Source organism: Dreissena polymorpha, chromosome 9 (genome assembly GCF_020536995.1).
Source record: "Dreissena polymorpha isolate Duluth1 chromosome 9, UMN_Dpol_1.0, whole genome shotgun sequence".
Taxonomy (NCBI): Eukaryota; Metazoa; Mollusca; class Bivalvia; order Myida; family Dreissenidae; genus Dreissena; species Dreissena polymorpha.
Window position 1 is genome coordinate 70,683,166 of NC_068363.1, and position 27,787 is coordinate 70,710,952.

Sequence of the window (27,787 nt, forward strand, 5' to 3'; positions counted from 1 at the left end):
TTCATGCAATTATGTTTAATAAAATTTTCTTTGTATAAATGGTATTACAAACTACTTTGACAAAATTTTATTAGATAACAACATTATTATGACATGTAAAATTGTTTGCTTACTCCATCTATCTTCTACAACAGTCACATACAACATAATAACTACACCTTCCTTAACCTCAATACATAATCATGAAAGACTGATTGAATGAGGAAAAAATGAAAACAAGAGGGCCATGATGGCCCTGAATCGCTCACCTGACTAACCAAATAAAATCCCAACCCAGATTTCATCAAGATAAACATTCTGACCAAATTTCATAAAGATTGGATGAAAACTGTGACCCCTATTGTCTACACAAGGTTTTTCTATTATTTGACCTAGTGACCTAGTTTTTGACCCCAGATGACCCAAATACTATCCCAACCCAGATATCATCAAGATAAACATTCTGATCAAATTTTATAAAGATTGGATGAAAACTGCGACATCTATTGCCTATACATGGTTTTTCTATTATTTGACCTAGTGACCTAGTTTTTTACCTAGTGACCTAGTTTTTGACCTAGTGACCTAGTTTTTGACCCCAGATGACCCAAATCCAATCCCAATCCAGATTTCATCAAGATAAACATTCTGACCAAATTTCATAAAGATTGGATGAAAACTGTGACCTCTACTGTCTACACAAACAAATTGTTGACAGTTTTTCTATTATTTGACATAGTGACCTAGTTTTTGACCTCAGATGACCCAAATACAATCCCAACCCAGATTTCATCAAGATAAACAGTCTGACCGAATTTCATAAAGATTGGATGAAAACTGTGACCTCTATTGTCTACACAAGGTTTTTCTATTATTTGACCTAGTTTTTGACCTAGTGACCTAGTTTTTTACCCCAGATGACCCAAATACAATCCCAACCCAGATTTCATCAAGATAAACATTCTGACCAAATTTCATAACGATTGGATGAAAACTGTGACCTCCACTGTCTACACAAGGTTTTTCTATTATTTGACCTAGTTTTTGATCTAGTGACCTAGTTTTTGAACCCTGATCACCCAAATACAATCCCAACCCAGATATCATCAAGATAAACATTCTGACCAAATTTCATAAAGATTGGATGAAAACTGCGACCTCTATTGTCTACACAAGGTTTTTCTATTATTTGACCTAGTTTTTGACCTAGTGACCTAGTTTTTGACCCCAGATGACCCAAATACAATCCCAACCCAGATTTCATCAATATAAACATTCTGACCAAATTTCATAAAGATTGGATGAAAACTGTGACCTCTACTGTCTACACAAACAAATTGTTGACGGACGGACGCACGCACGCACATACGGACGCTGGACATCATACGGTCACATAAGCTCACCATGTCACTTCATCACAGGTGAGATAAAAATCATATTGTAGAACAAGATCTCTGAAATCTCATCATTACAATATTTGTCAAAATAATGTTTCAATGTAGAACTTACAAGTTCTTTAAGGATTTTTTTTTAACTTGAATTTAACAAATATTGCTGCTTTTGCACGCATTTGCCCTCTTCAGTTATGATGTAAGTACGTGTTTTACAACCAACAAAATGAACAAATTACAAATGATGTGAGACAACATAATCTTCCAAATATCTGGAATATTGCAACATTGTTTGTTTATTGTTCACAACTTCTGTTTCTTAATGGTAAAAAGTATCATTATAATCCATTAAACAAGTTACTAGCAGATAATGCTGAACAAATGACAAAAATGATAAAATTGTTTATATTTAATAAAAATTTGTTGGCTGATATGAATACATATATATTAAAATAATATCAACATAATTGTATAAAACTTTTCAACCCATGCGAAAGACCTCGGACAAATCCGATAAAAAATTGCTGAGGTCTGATAATATTTCCGAAACTGTTGGACCCTTATGTCAGACAAAAAAACAATATCAGCAATATCTAAAACTTTGACTTAAAATTAAAACAAAACTATGAATATGTAAAAAAAAAAGAGAACTTGTTTATGTTGATTTTACTACCTTGTATTATTTAACTTTAAAATACAACAGATTTTACCAACCAGTCAAACTGACCATCTTAATAGTTTTGAAATAACAGGTTTCAATTAAGTTCTTATTTGATTGTATTTAGAATTGTTAAATATCATGAATGTCAAAATAATGAAAATAAACTCTACAAAAGGTAATTTTTATTGTTTGTTGAAGAAGAATGAGGACCGGCAAAATCTGGTGAGGTCCAGTAAATTTTAAAAATTATCAGATCTCATCAAAAGATTTTTTTGTCTTTCGCATGGGTTGTATAATAAAACATTTGTTTTCTTTTTTATTTTCAGTCTGGAATCAAATTTTTCACATAATGATTCACTTAATTATGCACCATAAATTCAATTACCGGTATTACATATAAAAAACACATAAAATTAATATCTTCAGTATTATAACTTAAAATGCCCATTTGTTGACTGTTCTATGGAAAAAAAGTTTGTATTTTCTTTGCCAATACATGAATGTTATTGTACATCAAAAATGTGTAATATTGTTTTTATTCAGGATAATAATTCTTCAGAAATATCTGTACAAAACATTTTGGAAAATAGAATTGCTCTCTAACAAATATACAATTTAAGATAATCAAACATGAGGTGGCAATGTTTTGTTTTTTTATTTGATCTGGTAACCTAGTTTTCTGGCACACATGTCCCTGAATAAAGTGCGTAGATATTGTCAAGGAAACATACATTCTTCCAAAGTTTTATCAGGTGAGCTAAAAAACAAAAGAGATGTTTGTAAAACAAATAGTCCCCCCTTTCCCTTATGTATATAACATTTCAAATGGTTTAAACCAATACACATCAGGCGTCATCACCCAAAACAAAATCACTTTAAGGCTAATGAAACTGGCTGGAACAGTTTTTTTTGTTCAACAAAATGTCAATGGCAAAACATGCGTCAAGGCATTTACAGCTTTCAGTATCTCTGATCATTGAAATGTGTTATCCAGATGGTGTTTTATCACAATTGAAAGTCTGCTTAAGGAATGTTTTTCATGCAAATTTAATAGAACTTAAAATGACTACTTAAGAATGTCTATTTAATTTCATGTTACCATGCCCCAAAAGACTTCCACCAGCTGACTTCCAAATTGATATACATTGATAGGCATATTTCTTTCCTCCCAAGTACCCAACACACCAAATTGCAAGGTTGTAGGTCAAAGTGTTCTCTATCATGTATAACAAATGGTCTATGGCCCAAATCACCGACCTATCTACATACAAACCCAGTTACATACAAGTTAAAAGCTATGCAACCTTGCTTCTCCCAAAGAGGACATAAAAATGTTATATGTCTCAATGCTCAACAGGTCATTACAATTAATTGGTGTCCATACCATCACAACAACGAAGTACAAAATAAAATACACATAATTAAAAACAGCTTTGTCACAGTCAAAACAGCAATCCCCTACCTGATTTATGTTTTTGGAGAAGAACAGGATCTTCAAAAGTTTCATTAGCTTAGCTTATGTACTTTTTAGTTATGGCAATATGCAAATTTTAGTTTTCAATTATTTCTGTAACCATAGCAACCACAACTTTGGAAAAACATGAAATACAAACATATTGCCCTCTATCTGAAAAAAGGCATCATTCTAGCTTAAGTATTTATTTACTAATGTAAGGATCCTTTCATGTATCATTAATTGTTCGGATAACACCTGCCATCATGCAATTGACGAGATGTTGATAGATACGGGAGTGTATCTGTAAAGGGGTATTTTTTTGTTAGTGGATTAACCTGTAAGCTTACACCAAGTTTAATCAATTGCCCTAGATAGTTGATATGTTATTTACAGTCCATCATCTTAATTGCTATATTCATATATTAAATCCATGATTATCTAATAAAGTTTAAACCAAATCTATAAATATTTACAAAGTCAATTAGATAGAAATAAGTATCAATTGATTCAGACCCGAGAGCATTCATTCCAAACTAGTGGTATGTTTATCTTGACTCTTTGAAATAATTTTGCGAAGAACTGAGTTTTATCAATCAGGATCTTAATTTTTTGGAAGTAAAACAGACAGACTGAAATGACAAAAAGATTCCCTATAAGGCGCTTTTTAGTTTTCACCCATACCAATTTATATCAATCAAGCTTGCATACATTTCAACTCATGGTACAAACCAAAATGCATCATTCTAGCTTCAGTACTTTTTGAGTTATCACACCGGTAGGGGACTAAACATATGAAACTACATATAGATGATATAAAACTTCTAACATCACATCAACACAGTAACACCTGATCAAAGAGTGTATGACTGATGTGATAGAAAATTACATTACATACGAAACTTAATAACAATATATATTGTATTTACAATTTTAAATGGCTAATTTTGTTATCTCAATCTTATTTGTGAAGCCAGAAACTCCAATAGATACACATTGCAATGTCCATAACCAGGCCGTATACAAATACTGACACCGAAATTCCATTATTAGTCCATGATACCATCCATACATATATACTCAAACAACTAAATTGTTATTTAGAATTGTATGCAAGCAACAAAACCAATGATTTATGCGCATTCATATGAATATTTTTTACTCTAGATTGATAAGCACCATGTATAATGCATTAGACTTTCTTGTTGTCTCGAAATACATTAATAATCTCATTTTTTGTTGTTTTAAAACATTTTTCATGAATTTTATCATTCATTAGCATCAACATGCATATTGAAAGGTAATTTTCAAATTATTAAAAAATATTTATTTAATGATGTAAAAGACAACAGCCTTTGTCCATGATTTATCCAGATATATTCACACCTTGACAACACTACTGAATGATGAAACTGTTGAATAATTTGATATTCATGTGTTAATTTCTTTCTTGAATTTTATGTTTATACAATTTATGTGTAAAAGTATTCTCTCTTTCTCTCTGTCATTGCAATTTGTTTCATATGCTGCTTCAAACAGTAGGTAATCATTTTACTGTAATTCACAATATAAAATTTAAATTTGTATTTCTTCATGCATTGACTTTGATACACTGCTGCAGAGGAGCTGGTTTCATCATGTCTGCTGCTATCTGTGATGGATCAGTATCTGAGGTTACACATCACTGTGTATAAGGTGTGGAAGCACTAGGAGGGTTCCCTTGCGTCTGCAACCCCAGCAGGCACTTTCACTACAAGTCCATCCATGTCCTTAGTCACAACTATCTGGCAACCTAGTCGAGACCTGCAGAAACAATTAGTTATAATGATTAATAATAATATTGCTACAATGGACACCTTACTTTGAACACAACGTCCTGGTAATTTGTAACAGTTACATGTTGTTTTTAATTGTTGCATCATGTGTATCATTCAATAATGTAATTCAATTAAAAGTAACTACTTATGTAGGTCTTTATTTCATACTGAAGTCATCAAAAGTTTAATAAAAGGTTATAATAAGGTTAAAAAACATTACAACAAGCTACAGTAAATTCCATAACTAGGTCTAGTAAATGTCATGACAAGGTTTGGCAATGGCCTAACTGCTTGGTTTGGTAATGCCATAACAAGGTTAAGTAAATGTCCTATCAAGGTTTAGCAAATACCATGACAAGGTTTGATAAATATAATGACATGTTTTGATAAATATCATAACAAGGTTTGGAAAATGTCATCACAAGATTTGATTTGGTAATGACAAGTTTTGGCAAATGTCACGACATTGTTTGATAAATATCACACACAAAAATGAGAAAATGTCAAAACAAGGTATAGTTTCTGTAAAACCTACATCATGTACGTCATTAGTTTATTCCTATATCTTGACAGCAGGATATTACATATAAATCACATCAGTAAGCAATGATGTCAACCTAAATTGACACTGTTGTTCCCAAACATGATTCTATTCGTACAGGTGATTGCGACGCCTTAGCACTGAACACAGCGGAGGCATCATAAAGCAGTCATGCCACACCTGTGACAAACAAAGTGTTGACACTGACTCCCTGAGCACCAGAAACCAGGCTAAGGCATGGCAACTCATTCTAACATTTTGATTGTGAAGTATCAGTTAACAAGCAGCCCAAATTTCACCTATGTGTAAAACATTGTCAACTAAAGTATCAGTAAAGTTATCCTAACCATCACCAAGGCTGACAAATCATTTGAGAACAGTTCTCATATCAGTTAATATTATATAATGCAGCAGTAACTTTGCTTCATGAGGGTTAAGCGCCAAACTATTGCATCAAGTTAAGTTTTATAGAGATTATCAGACAGTTTGGCACTCAACTGGGTGAAGATCCAGACAAAAATAGCAAAGTGCAGCATCTTGATTTTTTTTTTAACCCCCTCACCTGCCTGCGCCTCGAGGTTGATCAACAACCACAATCAAATCAGTTGGAATTCAACATAATTAAACAAGAGATGTGTTTGTCAGAATCACAATGCCCCTTAATGCGCCGCTTTGATTTATTTAATTTATTTTTTTCATTTGGCAGGTTCAGATAATTATCTCCCTTTAAAGCTTATTACTTCCCTTGGATTTGTTTTTTTTTTGCCTTTGACCTTGAAGGATGACCTTGACCTTTCACCACTCAAAATATGCAGCTCCATGAGATACACATGCATGCCACATATCAAGTTGCTATCTTCAATTTTGCAAAAGTTATTTCAAAAGTTTATCCAAGGTTAAAGTTTGTGACAGACTGACAGACGGACAGACAGACAGACAGACACATACAATGACAGACAGACAGGCCAAAAACAATATACCCCCGATCATTCAATCCGGGGGCATAAAAACTATTCAGTGTTAAATGAACAGACAATGATCTGCAATCTTAATTTCAAGTGTTGGCCTTGGGAATTCCCGAGCTTTATCAATAAGGAATTAATATTTAAATTATTAGATAATGTCCCAAGATCTGGATTGCTTTTCACTGTGCCCCATTTGTGCAACACTCTGAACCCTTTGACCCCATCACAGATTTTTCCCTACACTCAATGTTTTTTCTTGATTTGAAGAAAAAGCACAGCCTTACATTTTGGGGGAAATGTATTAAAAAAACAAGAGATGTGTTTGTTAGAAACATAATGCCCCCTAATAAGCTGCTTTGATTTAACATTTTTTACCTTTGACCTTGAATGATAACCTTGACCTTTCACCACACAGAATGTGCAGCTCCATGAAAAACACATGCATGCCAAATATCAAGTTGCTATGTTCAATATGTAAAAAGTTATCGCAAAACTTTAACCTAGGTTAAAGTTTTGGGACAGAATGACAGACAGACAGGCCAAAAACAATATACCCCCATCATTTGATCTGGGGGCATAATAAGACCGGGAAATACATATTTCAATAAAACTTATATTTTGGAAAAATGTGCATCATAATCAACATTTTTTTATTTATTTTGTTTATTCTTTTTTGGAAGGTGGGGGGAATGGCCTTGCACTTTTAAGGAAGGTGGCCCTCCTTAAGCTAGTAAACAGGGCCTTTCAAACTATCTTTTGTGTCAACAAGAGCACCACATAACGGATGCCACCCTTGGCTACGTGTGCAGTTTTGAATAAATGAAAGCTTGTCAGAATTCTTTTTTTTTTTTAAAGGTCACAGTGACCTTGACCTTTGACCGAGTGACCCAAAAATTGGGTGTGCAGGGGTGTCAATTGTCCCAAATTTGAAATCCGGAAAATTAAGCCGAGAGTCTGAGGCCGTAGGATAAAGGGAAGAGAGGGCCCACCCCCCCCCCACCCCCCCTGAGCCCTAGCTTCTAGCTTATTGTTCTTTTTTTATAGTTTTCTAGGTGCAATTTCTGGTGAGTACAATGCGAAATATTATAAACCAAACCATCCGTAACACCGCATGTGTATTTGTATTCTAAACAAATGATATTAAGAACTTCAAAATTAAATTAAAATCAACAAACCATACCGTATCCGAAAACATGTCCCGATACATCATTTGCAAATGAAATAAATATGCATATCGTTTGACTGCAGAAAATCTAAACCAGTAACCTAGCAAATACGCAGTCAATATATAATTTGATTAACATATTGTTTTAAAATATGATATTGCAGTGCTTTACTTTGTCAGTTACTGCTCATCATGTCAGCGCCAGCCGCTTACCAATCAGAAATAAATAAAATCGGTACCAAGCGCAAATGTACGGAATGCCGACGATGCTATAACAATATTCGTTCTGAAATGATCCCGCACTAAAAGAATTTTGTCCCTACCCCCACCACCCTTAAACAAACTCATCGGATTTACATTCACCTCAAAATCAACCCTGGACGGCTCAAATCCGGATTTCCGGAATAATCCGGAAAATTGACACCCCTGGTGTGGGGTGTAGAACTCATCAAGGTGCATCTACATATGAAGTTTCAAAGTTGTAGGTGGAAGAGATTTGATTTTAGAGCCAATGTTGAAAACCTTAACAAAATGTTAAGGTTTTAGCACGACGCGGACGTCTGACGGCAGGAGCTGGCTATGACAATACCTCGGGTTTTCTCCGAAAACGCCAAGCTAACAACATATCAACGTACGTGTCAGTGAGTCCAAAGGCAAGATCCAACATGTCCAATTCTTCATCACAAGGTTGCGTTGGCAGCTTATTGTAGTCTGCCTTCTCAAATATCAGGTGACAGGTTGAGCAAGCCAGGGTTCCCTCGCACGCTCCTGGTGCAAAACAATAACACATGGTAACAACAGAATATCTTGTTTCTGTCAACTGTCGTCACAGTATCTAGACCGATTATCGGAAATGTTCTATCTTTGTTACATAGCAATTGATTTTTTAACCATTTAAAACTTTGTGGAGAATCTGGAATTGCTTTAAATGAGTTTTTTTTCAAGATAAACAGCATTATGTCATATCATTGTCAGTTGTTACAATTTGAATAAAAATACAAATGATTTGCTAGATAAACTGAATTACATGCCACCAAAAATAGGAACAAACACTCTTTGATAAAAAATATTGCTGTGATTGTTTAATAAAATATTTTATGTATGTACATTTTAAAATAAAAAAAACATTTAAAAATAAAGCTTACAACCAGAAGAGCACTTTTTATGAAAATAAATACTATTACAGCAGGAGAATGGGGCCGCATATCAACCCCAAATATACAGCATTGTATGAAGTATAGAATGTCAGATGCTTTACCATTTATGTGACATATGACAACGGGTGTTCAGGCCTCGACACTAACAGTGGCCCGGGAACCCGAGACCACCAAATTTTGGTGAGGGACACCAGTTTTACCCTGGATTTTGCTCTAATTTTAATAGGCAGGGTTTCCTGTGGACACCAATCTGTAGATGTTAGTGTCAAGCCCTGGTGTTTGACACAAATCAGGTACATGTACTTTACTATATGCATGACACATATCATGTGCCTCATCATAAAAAGTTGACACATTTTTATATTATACTTGCTTTTATTTAAGGGACTCCTCAAACCGTTTTAACAATATCATTGTAACAATGAGCATTTTCCATGTTTAATCATTATCAATTTTATTAAACCATTAAACAGTTCAAAATTTGTTAATCCATCATCAGATTACATGAGAATCTTTTTGTCGTCTTAAGAAAATGTCATGAATTGAATTCTAGTGTACTGTTCTTACCATAGCCATCTAAGTCAATGTTATTTTCTATCACAACATCAAGAAGATTGTCCCCAACTTTCGCATCCACTGTATATTTTGTGCCATCTGAACACACAAAAGTAACTGATGCGCTGGAAATGGTAAACAAACATGGCTATGGGTGAACAAATCTATTAACAAACACACAAGCAAACAACTGAAAGATGCAACAAGAGAAATAAAAAAGGAAACCAGCAACTCAGTCAGGAAATGAAAGTCCAATTATTTGGGAAAAATGAATGAAATGTAAATCTTCATAATAATTCAAGAATAATAAATTATAGTTATACACTTTTTTAGATGTTATTGAAATTAAATTGAGAAATAATAATCATATGACACTTCTAAAAAAAATGTGTTTAACCATTTAACTTTGGGAATTGGTCCGTTTAAAGAACCCATAGATACAACAGGAAAAAGCCTTAAATGGAACATCTTTTGACAAACTTAAATTGGTTAAAAACTGTCAAAGAATTATATTACAAAGCAAATTGTTATATTGCTAATAATAAACAATTAAATCATATGATTTAGATGTTAAACAGTTTCTGCAAAGCAAATGATAAATTGGTGAAAATTTTAAATACAACAAGCAAATTTGTTGAATTTATATCCCCAGCCAAATACATTTTGTTTATGGATGGATGCAAATCTCTTGATATACTGAATATTCATAAATAATCATTAAGTGTAGGGTACTTGTTTTTATGCACTGCATTTCTAATTGATATCTACAATGTATACAACCATGAGCTTTCATTTTGAAATCATATAGTGTATCTGAGCTATAACCCTGAAATGTAACATCAAATTTTAAACAACAGGGCCATGATGGCCCTGAATAGCTCACCTGACTGACCAAATACAAACCCAACCCAGATTTCATCAAGATAAGCATTCTGACCAAATTTCATAAAGATTAGATGAAAACTGTGACCTTTATTGTCTACACAAGGTTTTTCTATTATTTAACCTAGTGACCTAGTTTTTCACCCCAGGTTACCCAAATACAATCCAAACCCAGATTTCATCAAGATAAACATTCTGATCAAATTTTATAAAGATTGGATGAAAACTGTGACCTCTATTGTCTACACAAGGTTTTTCTATTATTTAACCTAGTGACCTAGTTTTTGACCCCTGATGACCCAAATACAATCCCAACCCAGATTTCATCAAGATAAACATTCTGACAAAATTTCATAAAGATTGGATGAAAACTGTGACATCTATTGTCTATACAAGGTTTTTTCTATTACTTGACATAGTGACCTAGTTTTTGACCTAGTGACCTAGTTTTTTAACTAGTGACCTAGTTTTTGACCCCATATGACCCAAAAACAATCCCAACCCAGATTTCATCAAGATAATCATTCTGACCAAATTTCATAAAGATTGGACGAAAACTGTGACCTCTACTGTCTACACAAACAAATTGTTGAGGGTTTTTCTATTATTTGACCTAGTGACCTAGTTTTTTACCTCAGATGACCCAAATACAATCCCAACCTAGATTTTATCAAGATAAACATTCTGACCAAACTACATAAAGACTGGATGAAAACTGCAACCTCTATTGTCTACACAAGGTTTTTCTATTATTTGGCCTAGTTTTTGACCTAGTGACCTAGTTTTGACCCCAGATGACCCAAATACAATCCCCACCCAGATTTTACCAAGATAAACATTCTGACAAAATTTCATAAAGATTGGATGAAAACTGTGACCTCTACTGTCTACACAAGGTTTTTCTATTATTTGACCTAGTTTTTGACCTAGTGACCTAGTTTTTGACCCCAGATGATCCAAATACAATCCCAACCCAGAATTCATCAAGATAAACATTGTGACCAAATTTCATAAAGATTGGATGAAAACTGTGACCTCTACTGTGTACACAAGGTTTTTCTATTATTTGACCTAGTTTTCGACCTTGTGACCTAAATTTGACCCCAGATGACCCAGATACAATCCCAACCCAGATTTCATTAAGATTAACATTCTGACCAAATTTCATAAAGATTGGATGAAAACTGCGACCTCTATTGTCTACACAAGGTTTTTCTATTATTTGACCTTTAATGTGACCTAGTTTTTGACCAAGTGACCTAGTTTTTGACCCCAGATGACCCAAATACAATCATAACCCAGATTTCATCAAGATAAACATTCTGACCAAATTTCATAAAGATTGGATGAAAACTGTGACCTCTACTGTCTACACAAACAAATTGTTGACGGACGCACGCACACACGCACCGAGGCAGGACATAACACGGTCACATAAGCTCACCATGTCACTTTGTGACAGGTGAGCTAAAAAGGGCAATAACTCTTATTGAAGAAAGTGTAGGGTTATGCTTCATGTGCATGGCACTTTTCCTCATTGATATCTAAACACCTATGAAGCTTCATGTTGATATCTTATAGAGTTTCGCCTAAAAAGTTTTGTGACAGTGTGACAGACTGAGGGTCTAGCAATTATTTTTGTTTGGAAACTTATTGTTTCTAAGTTAATTTCAAGTTCTTCTGTAATTATACAGGGCCCTCAATCTATTAAATCTTCCGCTGAAATTCAGCGGCAGTCCCCCACCTGAGAAGTATTCTTTTTTCCCCTTTTTGGGGGAAAAATTCCCCCTAAAAAAAAAGGTTTTATTTTGTTGTTTTTTTAATAGAAAGATGTGTCTCATGATTATTATATCTCAATTCTATTTCAATTTAATCTTTGCGAACATACTAAGGCCTAAATTAAAATTGAGTTTGTTTGCCCTTTACCGACCGACCCACTTTTTACCCCCCGACCCAAAAATTTTTATTGCGATTTCTGAAAACGTATTTTTTTTATTTTCGTTTTTTTCGACGATGATAAAAGAGCCGAAAGCAATATTTATTCATGCGCGTATTTATATCCCTGTCTACATTGTGTCACACCGGTCTTACTGACCTGTGTGAATGCGCGCTAAGGATTGTGGGAAACGGACTTTTTTCCATCATGGCGTTGGTAAACATAATAAACACGGAAGTGAAAAATGGTAATTAATTATTATCAAAAACAGGCCCCATCAAACCGGGCCAGCTGTAATATATACATGGATGCAGTTTGTGCTTCAAAAGGAGCCACTTTTTATGTCAGTCTATTGTTTGTAAGAATCACTAAACACGTAACTTAGACTAACTAAACACGTTGCAAGACTGTATCTTCGAAATAGTAAATAAATCAAAATCATAAATAAATTTTTATAATTAAATACCTGCTAAAATTTGAGAACGTAAACAATTTAAAATAAACGCTGTGAACATTACAAGGAATCTTACATGTAGGCCTCATGTGTGAGAGGATTAATCAGGGATAAAATAAATGGAGTTCAAAGGATCTAACATTTTGAGGAGGACGTCATGGTATCTTGGACATTTGGCACTTTCATATATTTATTTAGTAGATACTGAAAATGCTGAATGTGCTTATTGCAACATCAAAGACGAGCAGGTTAGATTTTTACAGCTTTATTTTTCTTGACATAATGTATGTTTTCCATTTAATTTATATGGCGCTCTAGTCTTATTTATAAGACGCGCAAAGAATTTAGAGATACTTTTTATATGGGCTAAATTCTTTGCTACACATATTACCCATATAGAAAGTAGCTTAATATTTAAGAGCGTCAAAAAATTGGACTAATGGCGCTCAATTTTAGCTCGGCTGTTTTTGGGGAAAACCCTAGGTATTGTCATAGACAGCTCGTCGTCAGACGTCCGCGTCGTGCTAAAACCTTTACATAGGCTCAAAAATCAAAGTGCTTCCACCTAAAACATTGAAACCTCACATGTATATGCACCTTGATGATTTCTACACACCACACCCATTTTGGGGTCACTCGGTCAAAGGTCAAGGTCACTAACCTCTAAAAATTCTTTTAATAAATTTCATTTATTCAAAACTGCACCGCAGCCTAGCTTGGCACCCATAATGTGGTGCTCTTGTTTATATATAATTTTAAAAATGTATTAATAACCAGAATAGTTGATGCATGTATAAATAAAAAGATACAGCCATGAACAGAGTTTTAATTTTTAATAAATATGCTTTGATTGCGTATATGAAAAACAATGAAGTCCATATATTGTTAACTGATTTTTAAAATGTTGAATGTCACACATTACGTACCAGTCCGTTTATGTACCGACACTTTATGTTCCACTATCTGACACTTTATGTACCATAGTTATAATATAAAGAGATAACTAATTTAATATGAATGTGTGTTATTGATGAAATGTATTTTGTGTGATAGTATTTATGAATTTAGACTTATAGATCTATATTGGCCATAAATTTTATATTTTGTCAGATTGTCTAAGTGTCACTGAGTGTCTTAGTTTAATTTATTAGCCCAAGTACATGTAGTACTTAATAAATGATTTATTAGTCTTACCTGAAATTGAAGTAAATTATAAAAATTCATTTGTCTCTTATCTTATCCTGACTAAGGATTATAAAGTCTAAAATGTTTGTATTATATTGTATAATTGAAATGTGATACTTTGAAGAGAAGAGAGAATGACCTTAATGTTCAAACTGTAAAAAAATCAAATTATTTCCTTCTTTAGACTTTAATCATGTTTAGAGAATGACCTTAATTCATTAGGACTGCTATGAATGAATGGAAATAACACCTATATTTTATGTAGGTGGTACGTAAAGTTTCAAAGTGCCGGTAGTACATAAAAGGTCTGGTACATGTACATAAGGTGTTACACCCTAAAATGTTCATGGTATCAGTGTTTCAATAATGTAGTGTTTCTTATTATGTATTGCTTAGGTTGTTTTGTTTCAAATTTCAAATTTGCATTTATTTTAAAGCATTTTCATTCATTTTGTGTATTCCATGTTTTTTGTAATAAGGTGAATTATGTTGCACATGGCATCAAATATTAATTCATGGTCGCTATGGTGTAGAGAATGATGTCCGCTGGGCGAGGGTTCGATCAATACTCTGGGAGTTCTCATTATCGTCTCCATGGACAACAAGTTCTGGTGTACCAAGTAGTAGTAGTAGTAGTAGTAGAAGTAGTAGTAGTAGTAGTAGTAGTAGTGGTGGTGGTGGTGGTTGTGGTGGTGGTGGTGGTGGTAGTAGTAGTAGTAGAAGTAGTAGTAGTAGTAGTAGTAGTAGTAGTAATAGTAGTAGTAGTAGTAGTAGTAGTAGTAGTAGTAGTAGACTAGTAGTAGTAGAAGTAAGATCAGTAGTAGTAGTCGTAGTTGTTGTTCTTGTTGTAGTAGTAGATAATTAATTAATTAGAAGTAGTAGTAGTAGTAAGAGTTGTAATGGTTGTGTTTGTATTTGTATTGAATTCTGATAATACAACACAATGATGCTGCTGCTAACGATGATGATGATGACTATGATAATGCTGCTGCTGATTGTGATGATGATTATATGATGGGACTTTGGTATTATAAAATTTGTGAGGTTCAAACACAAAACCTGTTGGATAATAAAACTTCTCATTTTATGACAAAAGAGCTAGATTGTAGAGTAAAAAATAAGTATAAAATTCCCTAATAGGAAAGCTCCCATTAAAGGACCAGGACTTGTGGGCTTCAACAAAAGCAATTCATGAAACAGTTATATCTCTTTCAAATGCATTCAATATTGCTGTTCCAATTGATATGCTCAGAAATGCTTCTGGATGGGCATACACCAATAAGTACTTTCCTTCAGTTAATTCTTCTAAAGACACATTAACAACACTGTCGCCCTTAGCAGGAATTCCGGACGCCCGCCCTAAGATGTTCCCTCCCCAGACATTTCCCCCATTTTAGTTTTAGTGCTTACATTACCCCCCCCCCCCCCACCCCACAATAAATTTATAATGGTTTGGTTGAAGTATAATCTTGATTTATTATCAAAATGATTATTTTGCTTATGTAATCTTATGTAATAAACTTTTTATATGAAGCAGCTTGTTTGTTGTTTTCTTTGGATTAATCATTCATTATTTTTGTTAAACTGTTTAAGGAGTGCATGTAAATCATTAGAAAGACGTGCATGTTGGTGTACTAGAGGAATACTAGAAGAATACATGGGATATTCTCAAAATCTTACACATGTTGTTTTTAATATAATTAAATAGGATCAATTGATGAATTAATTCAGTTTGAGTCAACTTGGGCTGGGTTGTAAAACTATAGTTTTTTGTTGTTTTTAATCCAATTAAATAGGGTACTATGTAACTGTCAAAGAAAATATGCATTCATACGCATATAAGCCAAGTTTTGGATGTCACTGATATTTTCAATTTTACTAGTACCTAATTAAGACTAATTAAAACAGAATTGGACTTTCCTTGCAAAGTATTTATTATTAATAATATAATAAGCTAATGTAATCAAAACATATTGATATTTTAATAATTTAACTCAATTATATTAATAATATTTAAATTTGCCCAAAAAAACTAGGGCAGGTAGATAGGAAGGATTTTTTTTTGGAAAACCAGCAGTGTTGTCAGTGTAAAATATTTGTAAAGCTTCTTCAATTTCAGTTTTACATTTTATGACCTGCAACATATTCTATGCTACTTTATTTTACTATGGTAAGTCATTAAAGTGTTATTTATTTTTCAACTATTTAATGTGCTAATCTCATATAATGAATTACTACCCCATTTAAAGATGACACCTAATCTAAATTCATTAATACAATAGTTATAATTGTTTTATTGTAACATACTATTCCACTAAAAAATGACCATCATAGAACATCAATGCTGTGCGTTTACTAAAATTTTCATTGATCTCAATTATTTAAAGAAAAAAATCTATCAGGCACTTATAAAAAAATATATAATTAGGGTGTCAAAATTTAACAAACTGAACAAGTCAATTTGAACTTCTCTTGCAATTCAAATGGAGCCACTTGAAATACCAAATTGTTCCCATACTAGTCGGCAATATAGCTATGACATTGTGTCTATTCATAACATGCATCAGATACACCTTCTGAAACTTTTTAAGCGGTTTTGAAAACGCTATTTCATTGCAAACTTTCGTCAATAAAGGATACATGTTGTTATACAACCGAAAGTGAAAGTACAGTTTTAAAAAAATGAATAAAGAGCGAAATTGTTGAAAACTTACGAAAATTTTAATTGATACTTACATAAGACCGTAAGACTGAACAAAATTATACTTAACTTTTAAATCATAACATGAAAGTTTACTTATAAAGCAAATTCTTCATTCATCCGCGGACTTCTTTGTGTCGTAGTCATAAATGCCTCCAAATGGAGGTGCGTGATGCGTCTAAGTAGAGAGGTGATAATAACGTAGTGACGTCACCATCTATGTATAGAATGTCCCTGTCTATTATTATCGCCTCTGACCGATCTAGGTCGCTCCGATGGTTGGAATTTCATACGCCCCAGAATAGACAGTAATACAAGCGTCTATAACCAGCATCGCGATCGGCGGTGTTCCGTGAAAATGGCCGAACGACATCATACTTAAGTATTGGTTCGCGAAAGTAGTCGGACATATACGAGTTTACGTTCGTTGTACACGTGTTGTTAACGTGATCCAAGATGGCAGACAATTAAAAGAAATAACGATGCTCAGCGAGGACAAATGACTATCGAATTTACGACGGACATCAAATAATTAGTATCGATTAATGAAAAGAGCGTGTCATTCTACGATGGAGCATAGGTTTTAGATACAAATAAAACTCTCTTTTTTTGGAAATGTATGAACTGAATGTCACAGAACAAGTGATTAAGTGTTTGAAAATTGGAATGCAGTCTACTCGCAAAGAAAAATACATCTAACAGTTACAGGATTATCTTTCGAAAATGCAAAATAAAAGACAAACATGATTTGATTTATATGCAAGTGGATCTGTGTTTAATCAGATTCATGTGCATATTCTGCTTTATTATGTTTGCCACACTAAACAGTTTACTGTAATGGCATGTTAGTGAAATGGATATGTAAAGGTAAACTTATTTAATTTATTAATGTCTCTTAGCTAAATACATCGACAACACTCAAGTATATATGTTTAAAGCGTTAGTATATCCACAAACTGAAACTAACACCCTTAATTTATTTCCTCAAATCAAGTTTTCATGCTTATGTTAGTTGCAATAATACAACTCCCAGCTATTGACCCTCTGAGCTGTATGTATGTACTCATAAAAGCTCAGAGCATTCAAGAAGAAATAATGCTTTATAATAATGTTCAGTTTGCCCTTTTATGAATTTACTTTTCCATGCTGAGACTATGCACTAACCGGTCAAACACTTAAAATTGAGGCCTGTAAAAATTTCAACTGGCCTGTGAATAGTTTCTCCTGGTAGGCAAGTCTGGCCTGTAAAATGTGACGGTCTTTCGCCATGTCTGAATTTTTCCATTAAAGGCTTTGGGCTGTCTTTCTACACTTCTTCAATGCTTGTTGCATGCTAATTAAGCCCAATTTAAGGGAAAGGTTTAAGTTAAAAATAAAAGCTGTCTGGCTGTTAAATAATTACAAATGCATTTGAGCAATTAACATCATATTATAATGAACAAATATTTGATGTAATAACACACAAGCATGCATTTGATATTAATATATGCAAGAAACAGCAAACAAGATAATGTTAAGCTACATAGGGCTTCGTACACTGCAACAGTGCTTTAATAAAAGTGTTTTAAATATTCATAGACTATTAGTGTATTAAAAATATAATTTCTCAAATAAAATAAAATAATTTTCCTACCTACCTACCCACCTGTAAAATTTAGGGTCGGTAAAGGGCAAACCAACAATATTTTAATTGTGGCCTAAATTATGAAAAATGCAATGAATATAGTGCAAACATGTACAAATGTAATAATGAGAAAGTAAAAAAAAAAAAAGGGAAACGCCGCAAAAATTCCCCCTCCTAAGGGCTGCGGACCCCTTCCCCCACAGTAGTGTGAGGGCGCTGTTATATTGTCTAGAATTTACTTGTCCCTCAACAATGTGTGACTTCATAAGCAATTCCAAGTCAGACAACTTCTATTGAGTTATGGAGGTTTCTGTAAATAACAAGTTCGGTAAATTGGGTTTATATAGTTAATGCCGCGGAGGTTTCGGTAAATTGGTATAAATAGGGATTATCAAACCTTTAGTCGATAAGCGTGTACACTAATTTAGTTGCTTGGCACTAAATAAATTATCTTATTAATATGTACAGAGTTGATGTTATCAATTGGGAGATGTTTGCAAAGTGTTTATTTTAATTATACCCAGGCTTGCAACCTATTAATATTGTAATCAAGGGAGGTAATTTATATATTACAGTTTTATATTTAGGTCCTGATTTTTTTGTTTTTAATATATGTTTTTATACAATTCATTAGAAAAAAAATAATTAACATTTATTAGATAAAGAAAATAATAATTTTATCAAATATATTTTCTTATATGAATATAATTTTTGCATCAATTTACTACAAGCAGGTCAGCACATCAGGTAGTCGTGAAGACGCAGCGATGACCTGTAAATAAACTCTGACATTCACACACACTTTTTAAAACAAAAGTTTACAGTGATATGCCTTATTAATTTGCTAAATATTGAGAGTGGGGTATGTTATCAAGTTGATTTTTCTAAAAATAATCGAAATATGTATGTTAAGATTGTGAAAATGCTTAAATACTGGTGGCCGAATTGTTAACGTACAAGCCGGAATTACGTACACAACCAGTAATTTTCAAACTGTGAAAAAAATCAAACATTTTCCTTCTTTAATCATGTTTACAAAAAAAACTGGTGGTGACATCAAAGGATGTTTATTTGTGGTATAAATAAAATAATTGGGTAAGCATGTTATTTTGACCGTACATCCAATTTTTTCCAGGTACTTGTGTATTGAGCTGATAAGAAAGGGATCCTCACACAGGTTGTTAATACACAGTGTTAGACTTCCCCTGTTTTATTATTGTATTTGTTGTTTACCTTATTGGAATAAATGAAGTGAATTCATTCGGGTCTGCTAGCATTATATTAGAGGTCATTTTTATCAGTTTTTAATTATGCGTTATTTAATCGCAACTCTCGTTTAACAAATTCTGACAATGGTGGAGTTTCACCGTTAAGCGACAATATTGCTTGGCAATCTCTTGTTATTACTATTATGTTATTTAAATAAAAGCAACAATTCTTTTAAACAAGAGCTGTCAGAGGACAGCGCGCTCGACTGTTTGAATTTTGAATGCTTGACAGTATAACGTAAGCCATCATGGGGATATTGTTCATATTCAATAATTGATTAGACGATCTTTCAAAATAGAAAAAAGGAAAAAAAAAATTGGGGGGGGGGGGGGGAAGGGGGGGGGTGAGAGGGGGTATACTGTGGGGTGTGGTAATTTATAAGATGATGTTTAAGAAAAAAAATTGGGGTGGGGGTGGGGGGTGGGGGGGTGGGGGTGAGAGGGGGGTATAATGTGGGGTGTGGTAATTTATTAGATGATGTTTTTAAAAAAATTAAAATTGGGGGGGGAGGTTGGGGGGGGGGAGGTATTCTGGGTAGCGGCGTGGGGTATTGTTTGGGTGGAATCTATTGTGGTATTCAGGTAAGTGTTGTTTTGTCAAAGTAATAATAAAATGTGATCATAAATAAAGAAGTTATGCCAATTTAAGCAAAATGTTCAATTATCTAAGTGTAAAAGGGGCCATAATTATGTCAAAATGCTTGATACAGTGGTCTGCTCTTGTTTATAGGTTGGGGTCATGTTGGTCAAGAAGTATGCAAAATATGAAAGCAATATGTCAAGGGACATTGACAATAGTTGGGGAAGTACGCAAACTTTAACATTTGCTGCATATTCTAAGTGGAAAAGGGGCCATAATTATAACAAAATGCTTGATAGAGTTGTCTGCTCTTGTTTATATGTTGGGGTCATGTTGGTAAACAAGTATGCAAAATATGAAAGCAATATGTCAAGAGACAAAGAAAATATTTGGGGTAGACTATGCTAACGCAGACGCCGACGCCGGGGTGAGTAGGATAGCTCCACTATATATATTTCATATATAATAGTCGAGCTAAAAATTAGTATTGATTTATGTAAATTGTAAATTTACTTTCAATAAAGTTATATTTTAAAGTCAATCTACATTGTTTGGTTTAGTACCGACAATAACCTTAACCTAAGTAAAAGTATTTGTTTTAAAAAGTTCAGTGGTAGCTCATTCATGCCCCTTAATTCTTTACCGTAGGCATAGCATTAATTAATCTTTTCAAAATTAATACCCAGTTTGCAAAAACATGCCCCTGATGTTATTGTAAGCCAATAATAGGTGTAATTAACACCTCATTGTAGGTATACCTCTATAAAAATCCATTTTACCGAAACCTCCACGGCATTTACTATATTAATCCAATTTACCGAACTTGTTATTTACCAAAACCTCCAGTACCCCTTCTTTTACGATACAAAAATTGCCAGTGTACTCAAGTGTCCCTTTAGTAACATACAAAAGTTGCCAGTGTACTCAAGTGTCCCTTTAGTAACATACAAAAGTTGCCAGTGTACTCAAGCAGGGTTTTTTTTCCACTTTTTGGGAAGATAGCCCATGGCTTTGGAATTGGGAATTTTATCGGCATTTTCATGAAATTGGGAAAATAATTTCATTAGCCTTTTTTTCCACATGAAAAGTCCACTGATTAGGGAAATACTAAATTTGATATAACTCTTTATAATCATTTAAATTAAAAGAACAAATCATATAATACTTTGTTAGATGTAATTGAATTGATATTGAGATAAAATATGAAATTGGGAACTTTTTGCCACATTTTGGGAAAAAAGTATACTTTTTGGGATTGGGAACATAGCCGAATTTCGGCTATAAAATCGGGCCAAAAAAAACCCTGCTCAAGTGTCCCTTTAGTAACATACAAAAGTTGCCAGTGTACTCAAGTGTCCCTTTAGTAACATACACAACATGTTATGCTTTTAACAACCATGTGTCTTACCATACACTTCTTTAAAGTGACTTGATTACAGAATTTTGTAATTTTTAAAAGTATCATGGAATCAATTTATTAACAAACCTGTAATATTTACTGTAATATTTGAAATGGTAGTCCATTATACACTTTTTGCTAAATTATAGACAAATAACTGTAACAAGCCCGTTTAAAAAGATTTTTTGTATTTGATTTTTTTTATAAACACCATGTGCTTTTCAGTGTTATTTTCACAAAAAGGGGAATGGTGGCGGGGCCCGTCCAAAGGGGAAAAACGCGTTGTTTTTTTAGGAAAAGGGGAAAATAAAAAATTCACTCTTTTATATGTTATGAAATTAATTATATGAATACCCATGCAGTGATTCATTTTGCCGTGCGCCCCGCTTGCCAGACGCACGTTTTTTCTGGGGACGCATAATTCTCAAACATGTGCGTCCTCGGGAAGCATTGTTTAAAAACTCTGATTTTCAACATCGTCAAAGTTGTACATGATACAGAGTTCGATTCGCGGAGATAAGCGAAACACATGTCAACACCGTTTTGAAAAGTAGAAGGGAAGTCACATTACTACATTCGGAATGTAGTACACGTATTTTGATTGGTTGAAATATATCAATTATCCAATCAGTTACGGCGTTTTATTAAAAGTTCGTTGGACGTTTAATTGGCTGTCCCGGATGGTAAACAAAGAAAATCCCACCCAAAAAGGTTTTCAAAATTGATCCTCAACAATTTAAACTCGCTATATAGATATTTATCAATAACGCAGCCTCGATGCAAACCACGTGGTTTAAATGTGAAGAATAACGGCGGAAAACACAGTTTGCGTTCGTCTGTTGTGACCGCTGACAGTTATATATTAAAGCAATGTTATTATACTTTTCTGGATTAATTGAGCATTGTTGTGTTTTCTAAAGTGACAATTAAAAATTTACAAGTTCTGAAATAAATAGAATCTTTTATTTTTATATGGTACATACATAATGGTGATACAGATCGTACAGTATTCTGTCCTATGTAACGTAGAATGTAAGTACATATAACAACACAGACATCTGCTGTTCATACTGCAGAATGTGAGAGGGTTTTTTCTGTATAGAATAAGGTCTTGACCAAATTCAGGAACACGTTTACTGAAGGGAAACAAGACAAACTTATGAGAGTGAAGTTGTGCAATTTTGCCTGCGATGAATTTGTGGAAAAAGCTCTTCCTGTTTGGAGAAAAAACAAGGCAAGAAGGCTATACACCTTTAATACAGTGTGAGTGTTGTTACACTAAATCTGTATTGAAGGTGTAAACCTTTTGACCAAAGGAGAAATTGTCTTTTGTCACACTGTTTGAAAGGGCTAATTTTGACCAAAACATTATAAACACTAGTCATCCAATTTATTAAAACTCTAGTCAGTCCAAATTGTTAAAGATGTTAAAAGTTCTCTGTTAAGATGTTATATGTTTCACTGTTTGTTATTAAAAGTAAAACAAATAAAGATTTTACTTGCTATAAACCTATTTCTGTTTTTAGCTGTCAAATTGCATAAAAGAGCCCCTTGCTAAGGTGTATAATGTTAAGTAGATTATTTGTAACGAATTTACAAAGACATCTGGGACCCATTGTTTTCAGTTTGGACCCATTGTTTCACAATATGCGAGTCCCAGGGACTCATTGATGTAGATTTCAAAATGAATCACTGCCCATGTATGTATGAATGTTATATTCACAGCTGAATTTCTCTGTCCTTTTTCTAAAATATATACCAATGATTTTTTCAACATTAGTTTCAGACAGTTTAGCCTTCATGCACAGTCTCAGTGTTCCTAGCCATTTTGAGTCTAATTGGGACTTTCTTATCGATAAAATGGCAAATTTGAGCATTTTTTCATCAATAAAAAGGACCAAATTGCAATGTTTTTATCATCAAATATTGACACAATATATGCAGATACATCAGGCCTTTTCCTGGCCATTTTGAGAAAAGCATGAAATTCATATGAAAAGTACACTGATTTGGGAAATACTAATTTAATGTAACTCTTTACAATAATTCAAAATCATATTATATTATATTATTAATTTGTTATATACTTTGTTAGTTGGTATGAAATAAATATTTATTATAAGAGAGTTCTTTCTAAGAATTTTTTTTTTTTTTTTTCTGGAGGGGATTTTTTTCTACAAAATCAGGGAAAAATATATATGCTCTGTGTGCCCAAATTTGATCACGATAAACTTTGTCTCTGCGCATGCTCGACATCAAAAACGATTACTGAAAACTTGCTATGGTATTTAGACAGAGTATTCAAAACAATATCCCAATCTGCCGAAAAAAAGGAATATAAACAAACAAAACGGTCGTAAACAGTTAAAAACTATCTATAACCCCACATGAATTACATCACTGAGAAGCACTCCTAAGTTCGACCACTTGTCTTCATGACGTCACAAATGGGGGCTTACGTGGGGTAGACAAATAGTTATTTGCTCACACGAATACTCAAGCTAGGAGCGAGACATTCTAATGTTGTTGTTATTTTAGAAAAGAAAGGGTATTCATATATTTGGAAGATTATTGTAATGTGTGTCTTAAATATTTATTAAAATTAACAACAACTAACAGTTAAGAAGGTAACAAAAAAGAACATAAAACTCTCAAAAACACACATTTGTAAAATTACCAAACATATTTACATTTATTATAATACGATAGTTTCCTAAACACAATGTGGACATAGGAATGTCTAACCCCTTCTAAAAGCCAGTTTTTAGTGGCAATTGCGCTGCAGTAAAGAGCTTAAATTTAACAATAAACGTCTTAATTGGACGTCTATTATCTTAAAATGTAATGCGTCGATCTAATTTATGAATGCCCCCTTATGAGCCACAGGTAAACAAAGCGCTTATTTACGGAGAATTGTCTTACCTCCCCTGAAAACTGCAGCTTCCCTGGCAAGTTAGAAAAGAGTATTTTGATGGATGTTTTATGAATATAATGGTGATTTAAAGAATATAATGCGATAAATGCATGAAAAAAGATGTATCGATAATTAAAATAATTTAAGCTTTGTTATTCATAAAGACCTGTTTAAACCACATTTTTTACGAGAGGTTGACGGAATTACGACTTCTGTTATGAATTTTCGCAGGAAGGCTGGCGCCTGATGTAAGTGCTGGTATTCAAAAATACGTCATAAAAAACTGATCGAACTTAGGCACCTGATCGAAATTAGGCACACAGAGTATACTCTTTTTTGAGGGGAATGGGGCCGAATATCAGCCCCGAAATTGCCATAAAAACACTGTTTTAAATCCTTTGCCTGGACAGTTTGTTTACTTTGTTTCCATTTAATGATTTTAATGGTTTATTGTCAATGCAAACATTCATTTTTTTTTGGAAAAATTAACATTTTCATGATTTTGTTTTACTTGGAGGCCTTTTACAAGTTTTAGAAGTCAAGATTTTTCCCAATTGTAAAATTTGCTCACCATATAAAATATTTGTTTAACCACTTTGTCAACTAGTTCAATGGAAATGTGCTTACCTCTCGGATGTATACAAGATACTTCACGATACAGTAACTTTATGGTGGACGAACCAGTTATCGAACACCTAATAAATTACGTTAAATTTCCTTAAAATTGAAACACTTAAAATGACAAAAACATTTTGTTTTAACAAATGACTAACAGTTCAATCATTGAATGATTAATCTGTTAAGTTTTCCAGCAAACTTCCTTCAAGAATTTATAACAATGATTCCCTGGTTATTGTCACCTATAGCAGACAAAACAAAATGGCGGCCGATGTAAACATGACCTATTACCCGACACTTCATAAATACTACTCCAGTTTATACAAAGTCACATGACTATCACGTGACCCGGACTCGGCGAAAAAATCTGCGTCTGATGCAATCAAAATTGCAAACGGAAATATGCTTTTTGGTGTGTAAATGCAAGTTTTGATAAATGCATTCAAAAAGTAATAGCAAAAAACACATAAAACGGTGTAAATAACAATAAATGCATCCCTTTAACCTGTTTTTGGCCCTTTTGTTTCAAGCTAAGTAGGCAAGTAGGTCATGGACTTCATGTGCGACCATTTGTTTATCAATGTGACGTCATGCGCTATTTTGCGCATGTGCATACAGAACCAAAACAAAGCGTCCGGTAAAAGGTGCTGTTCGATAACAGGTACTTACACGATATAAGCATTAAAAAATTATCCGGTCATGCCCCACCCACTTTAAAGAACATGTAAAATATAAAAACTTACGTTTCTTTTTGGTATTTTGTAGCGTTTTTGGCAAAGTTTCTATTTTGAGTGTATCCGTATAACTTCTTTGGTATAAAACCAGCAGTTAATGCAGCTGATCTGTTTAAACATTGCGCAAATCTCGGAATAACACACCGGCTAACTGTCATGCTCAACATCTTGTTGTCCTGTAATGAAAGCAATCGAAGCTCTCCGCATATAATGTCATGTACAAAAATCAAAGCACTGAAAATACATTAAAAGGTCAACATTTTTAAAGGGACATTGCTTTCGACAGATATGGACATACCGTGTTTTGTTTGTAGTTTTAATAGAACATTTTTTTAATAAATAAACAGCGATTACCAATTTGTTGTATTTTGCCAGAGTTTACGGCGTGTTTCACTTTAAACGCTTCGTCTGTTTCATTAAAGGTAAGCTATTAAGTACTTCTATAATTTGCAAAATGTTCAACGATACATATTATTAATATGGATTTTGATTGGGAAACATTTTTCTATATATGACCATGACCGTTGACCTTGATCCGGAGAAGCAATGCAAAATGAAGTTGTAAAATTTTCACATTCTTGCACCTCATATCTAAATTCGTTCTGTGAACCGAAACTATGCTTGTCTATATTTACTAATAGTGACCCCTTCACATCAATCCATTAGATAAGGAATCAACTTATAAAATTTCATTAATAGTGCTCTTTAAAAAAAAGAGTACAAACAATTCTCCAATATCTACTGACCGCGACCGTGATATTGACCTCACACACCCAGTCTACAATCGCATGCTAGAAATGGGCATCAAGCATTTATGCACGTAGTTTCAATTTAGCAGATCAATTCGATATTGTATTATGGAAAATTGTTCACTAATCTAACATAAAAATCAGTTAAATTGACCGCCGTCTGCAATCTAAAACGATGTTTTGATGGAAGGTATCTCTCTATGTAATTGGATAACAATAACTAACTAAATTTTAGTTACTTAGAGAGATCCTTTCATATATATTTTGTGTCAAGACAAGATAAATCTGTTTAATTAAGTTATCGAGCATACCATAATTGCTTTAAGTTTTCGGACACTTAACAAGATTTTTTTGTTTCATGTCTTAAAATTTAGTTAAAAATAATATTCAAAATTTACCATTTGTTATAAAAATTAAAGGAAGATATGGTTTGTTTGTTGTGAATTATTGTATTGAAATAAATACTATTAATCGATGTGCAATGAGTTTTTGTGCTATTCTCTTCTTTTGCTGCTTTCAAATAAATGCAACTTGACAAATTAGCAATCATTTACCTGAAAATGGTATACACAAGTAAAAACACTAAACATACTGCGTCCTTAATACGAAACCGTTTCAGATGCTGCATGGTGAAACCATTGTTTATTACCGCTAAACATGGAAATTTACCCAATAACGAAAATGTATGAACCATTGCCCTCAGGCATTTATCTGCCAGGTTTTATTACCAATCCGCTTGTAATATGATCGAATGGTCACTAGATATGCGAAACCAGGACAAAAATCTGGTGAAATGGAGCTGTGCAATTTACTGTTCGAAAAGTATGAGTCGCTAATTGTGGAAGAAAACCTGTATGTCCGATAGTTACGAGTCATGAAAAAACATATTTTGGCTTAAAAGGATTGTTCTAAAACCTAGAGTGTCCGAGTAATTACGATAATTAATTGTATTCTATATTTACTAAAGCTGACATTGATTCTACCAAACACATATGCAATACAAAGTTAGGTAATACATTAATACATTCGTCATTTATTCATGAAGTTTAATTATGCATA

At 33.3% G+C, this 27,787-nt stretch overlaps 1 protein-coding gene across 3 annotated transcripts; it reads right to left on the minus strand.

The window, feature by feature from the left end:
* On the minus strand, window positions 1–26,177 carry LOC127843847 (adrenodoxin-like). 3 transcript variants are annotated; one of them, XR_008032375.1, is made up of 5 exons: window positions 25,989–26,177; window positions 9,697–9,809; window positions 8,608–8,740; window positions 1,186–5,287; window positions 1–1,028 (listed from the first exon to the last, which is right to left on the minus strand). XR_008032375.1 is itself a non-coding variant. In XM_052373712.1 (4 exons), exons 1-4 carry the CDS (start codon window positions 26,144–26,146, stop codon window positions 5,191–5,193), a joined length of 501 nt encoding a protein of 166 aa, XP_052229672.1. In that variant the 5' UTR covers window positions 26,147–26,177; the 3' UTR covers window positions 1–5,190. The 3 variants fall into 3 exon arrangements, 1 of the variants encoding a protein (XP_052229672.1); XR_008032374.1 differs by having other exon boundaries at window positions 1–980; window positions 1,138–5,287; XM_052373712.1 differs by having other exon boundaries at window positions 1–5,287.
* Between the last annotated feature and the right edge of the window lie 1,610 nt (window positions 26,178–27,787).

Bases quoted from the DNA above. Each gene is read 5' to 3' on its own strand.
- LOC127843847 (XM_052373712.1), bottom strand. From the start codon at position 26,146: ATGTTGAGCATGACAGTTAGCCGGTGTGTTATTCCGAGATTTGCGCAA. The intron at 9,810-25,988 runs GTAAGTTTTTAT...TACCATTTCCAG, and splicing joins ACAAAATACCAAAAAGAAAC to CGCATCAGTTACTTTTGTGT. The intron at 8,741-9,696 runs GTAAGAACAGTA...GTTTTGCACCAG, and splicing joins CATTGACTTAGATGGCTATG to GAGCGTGCGAGGGAACCCTG.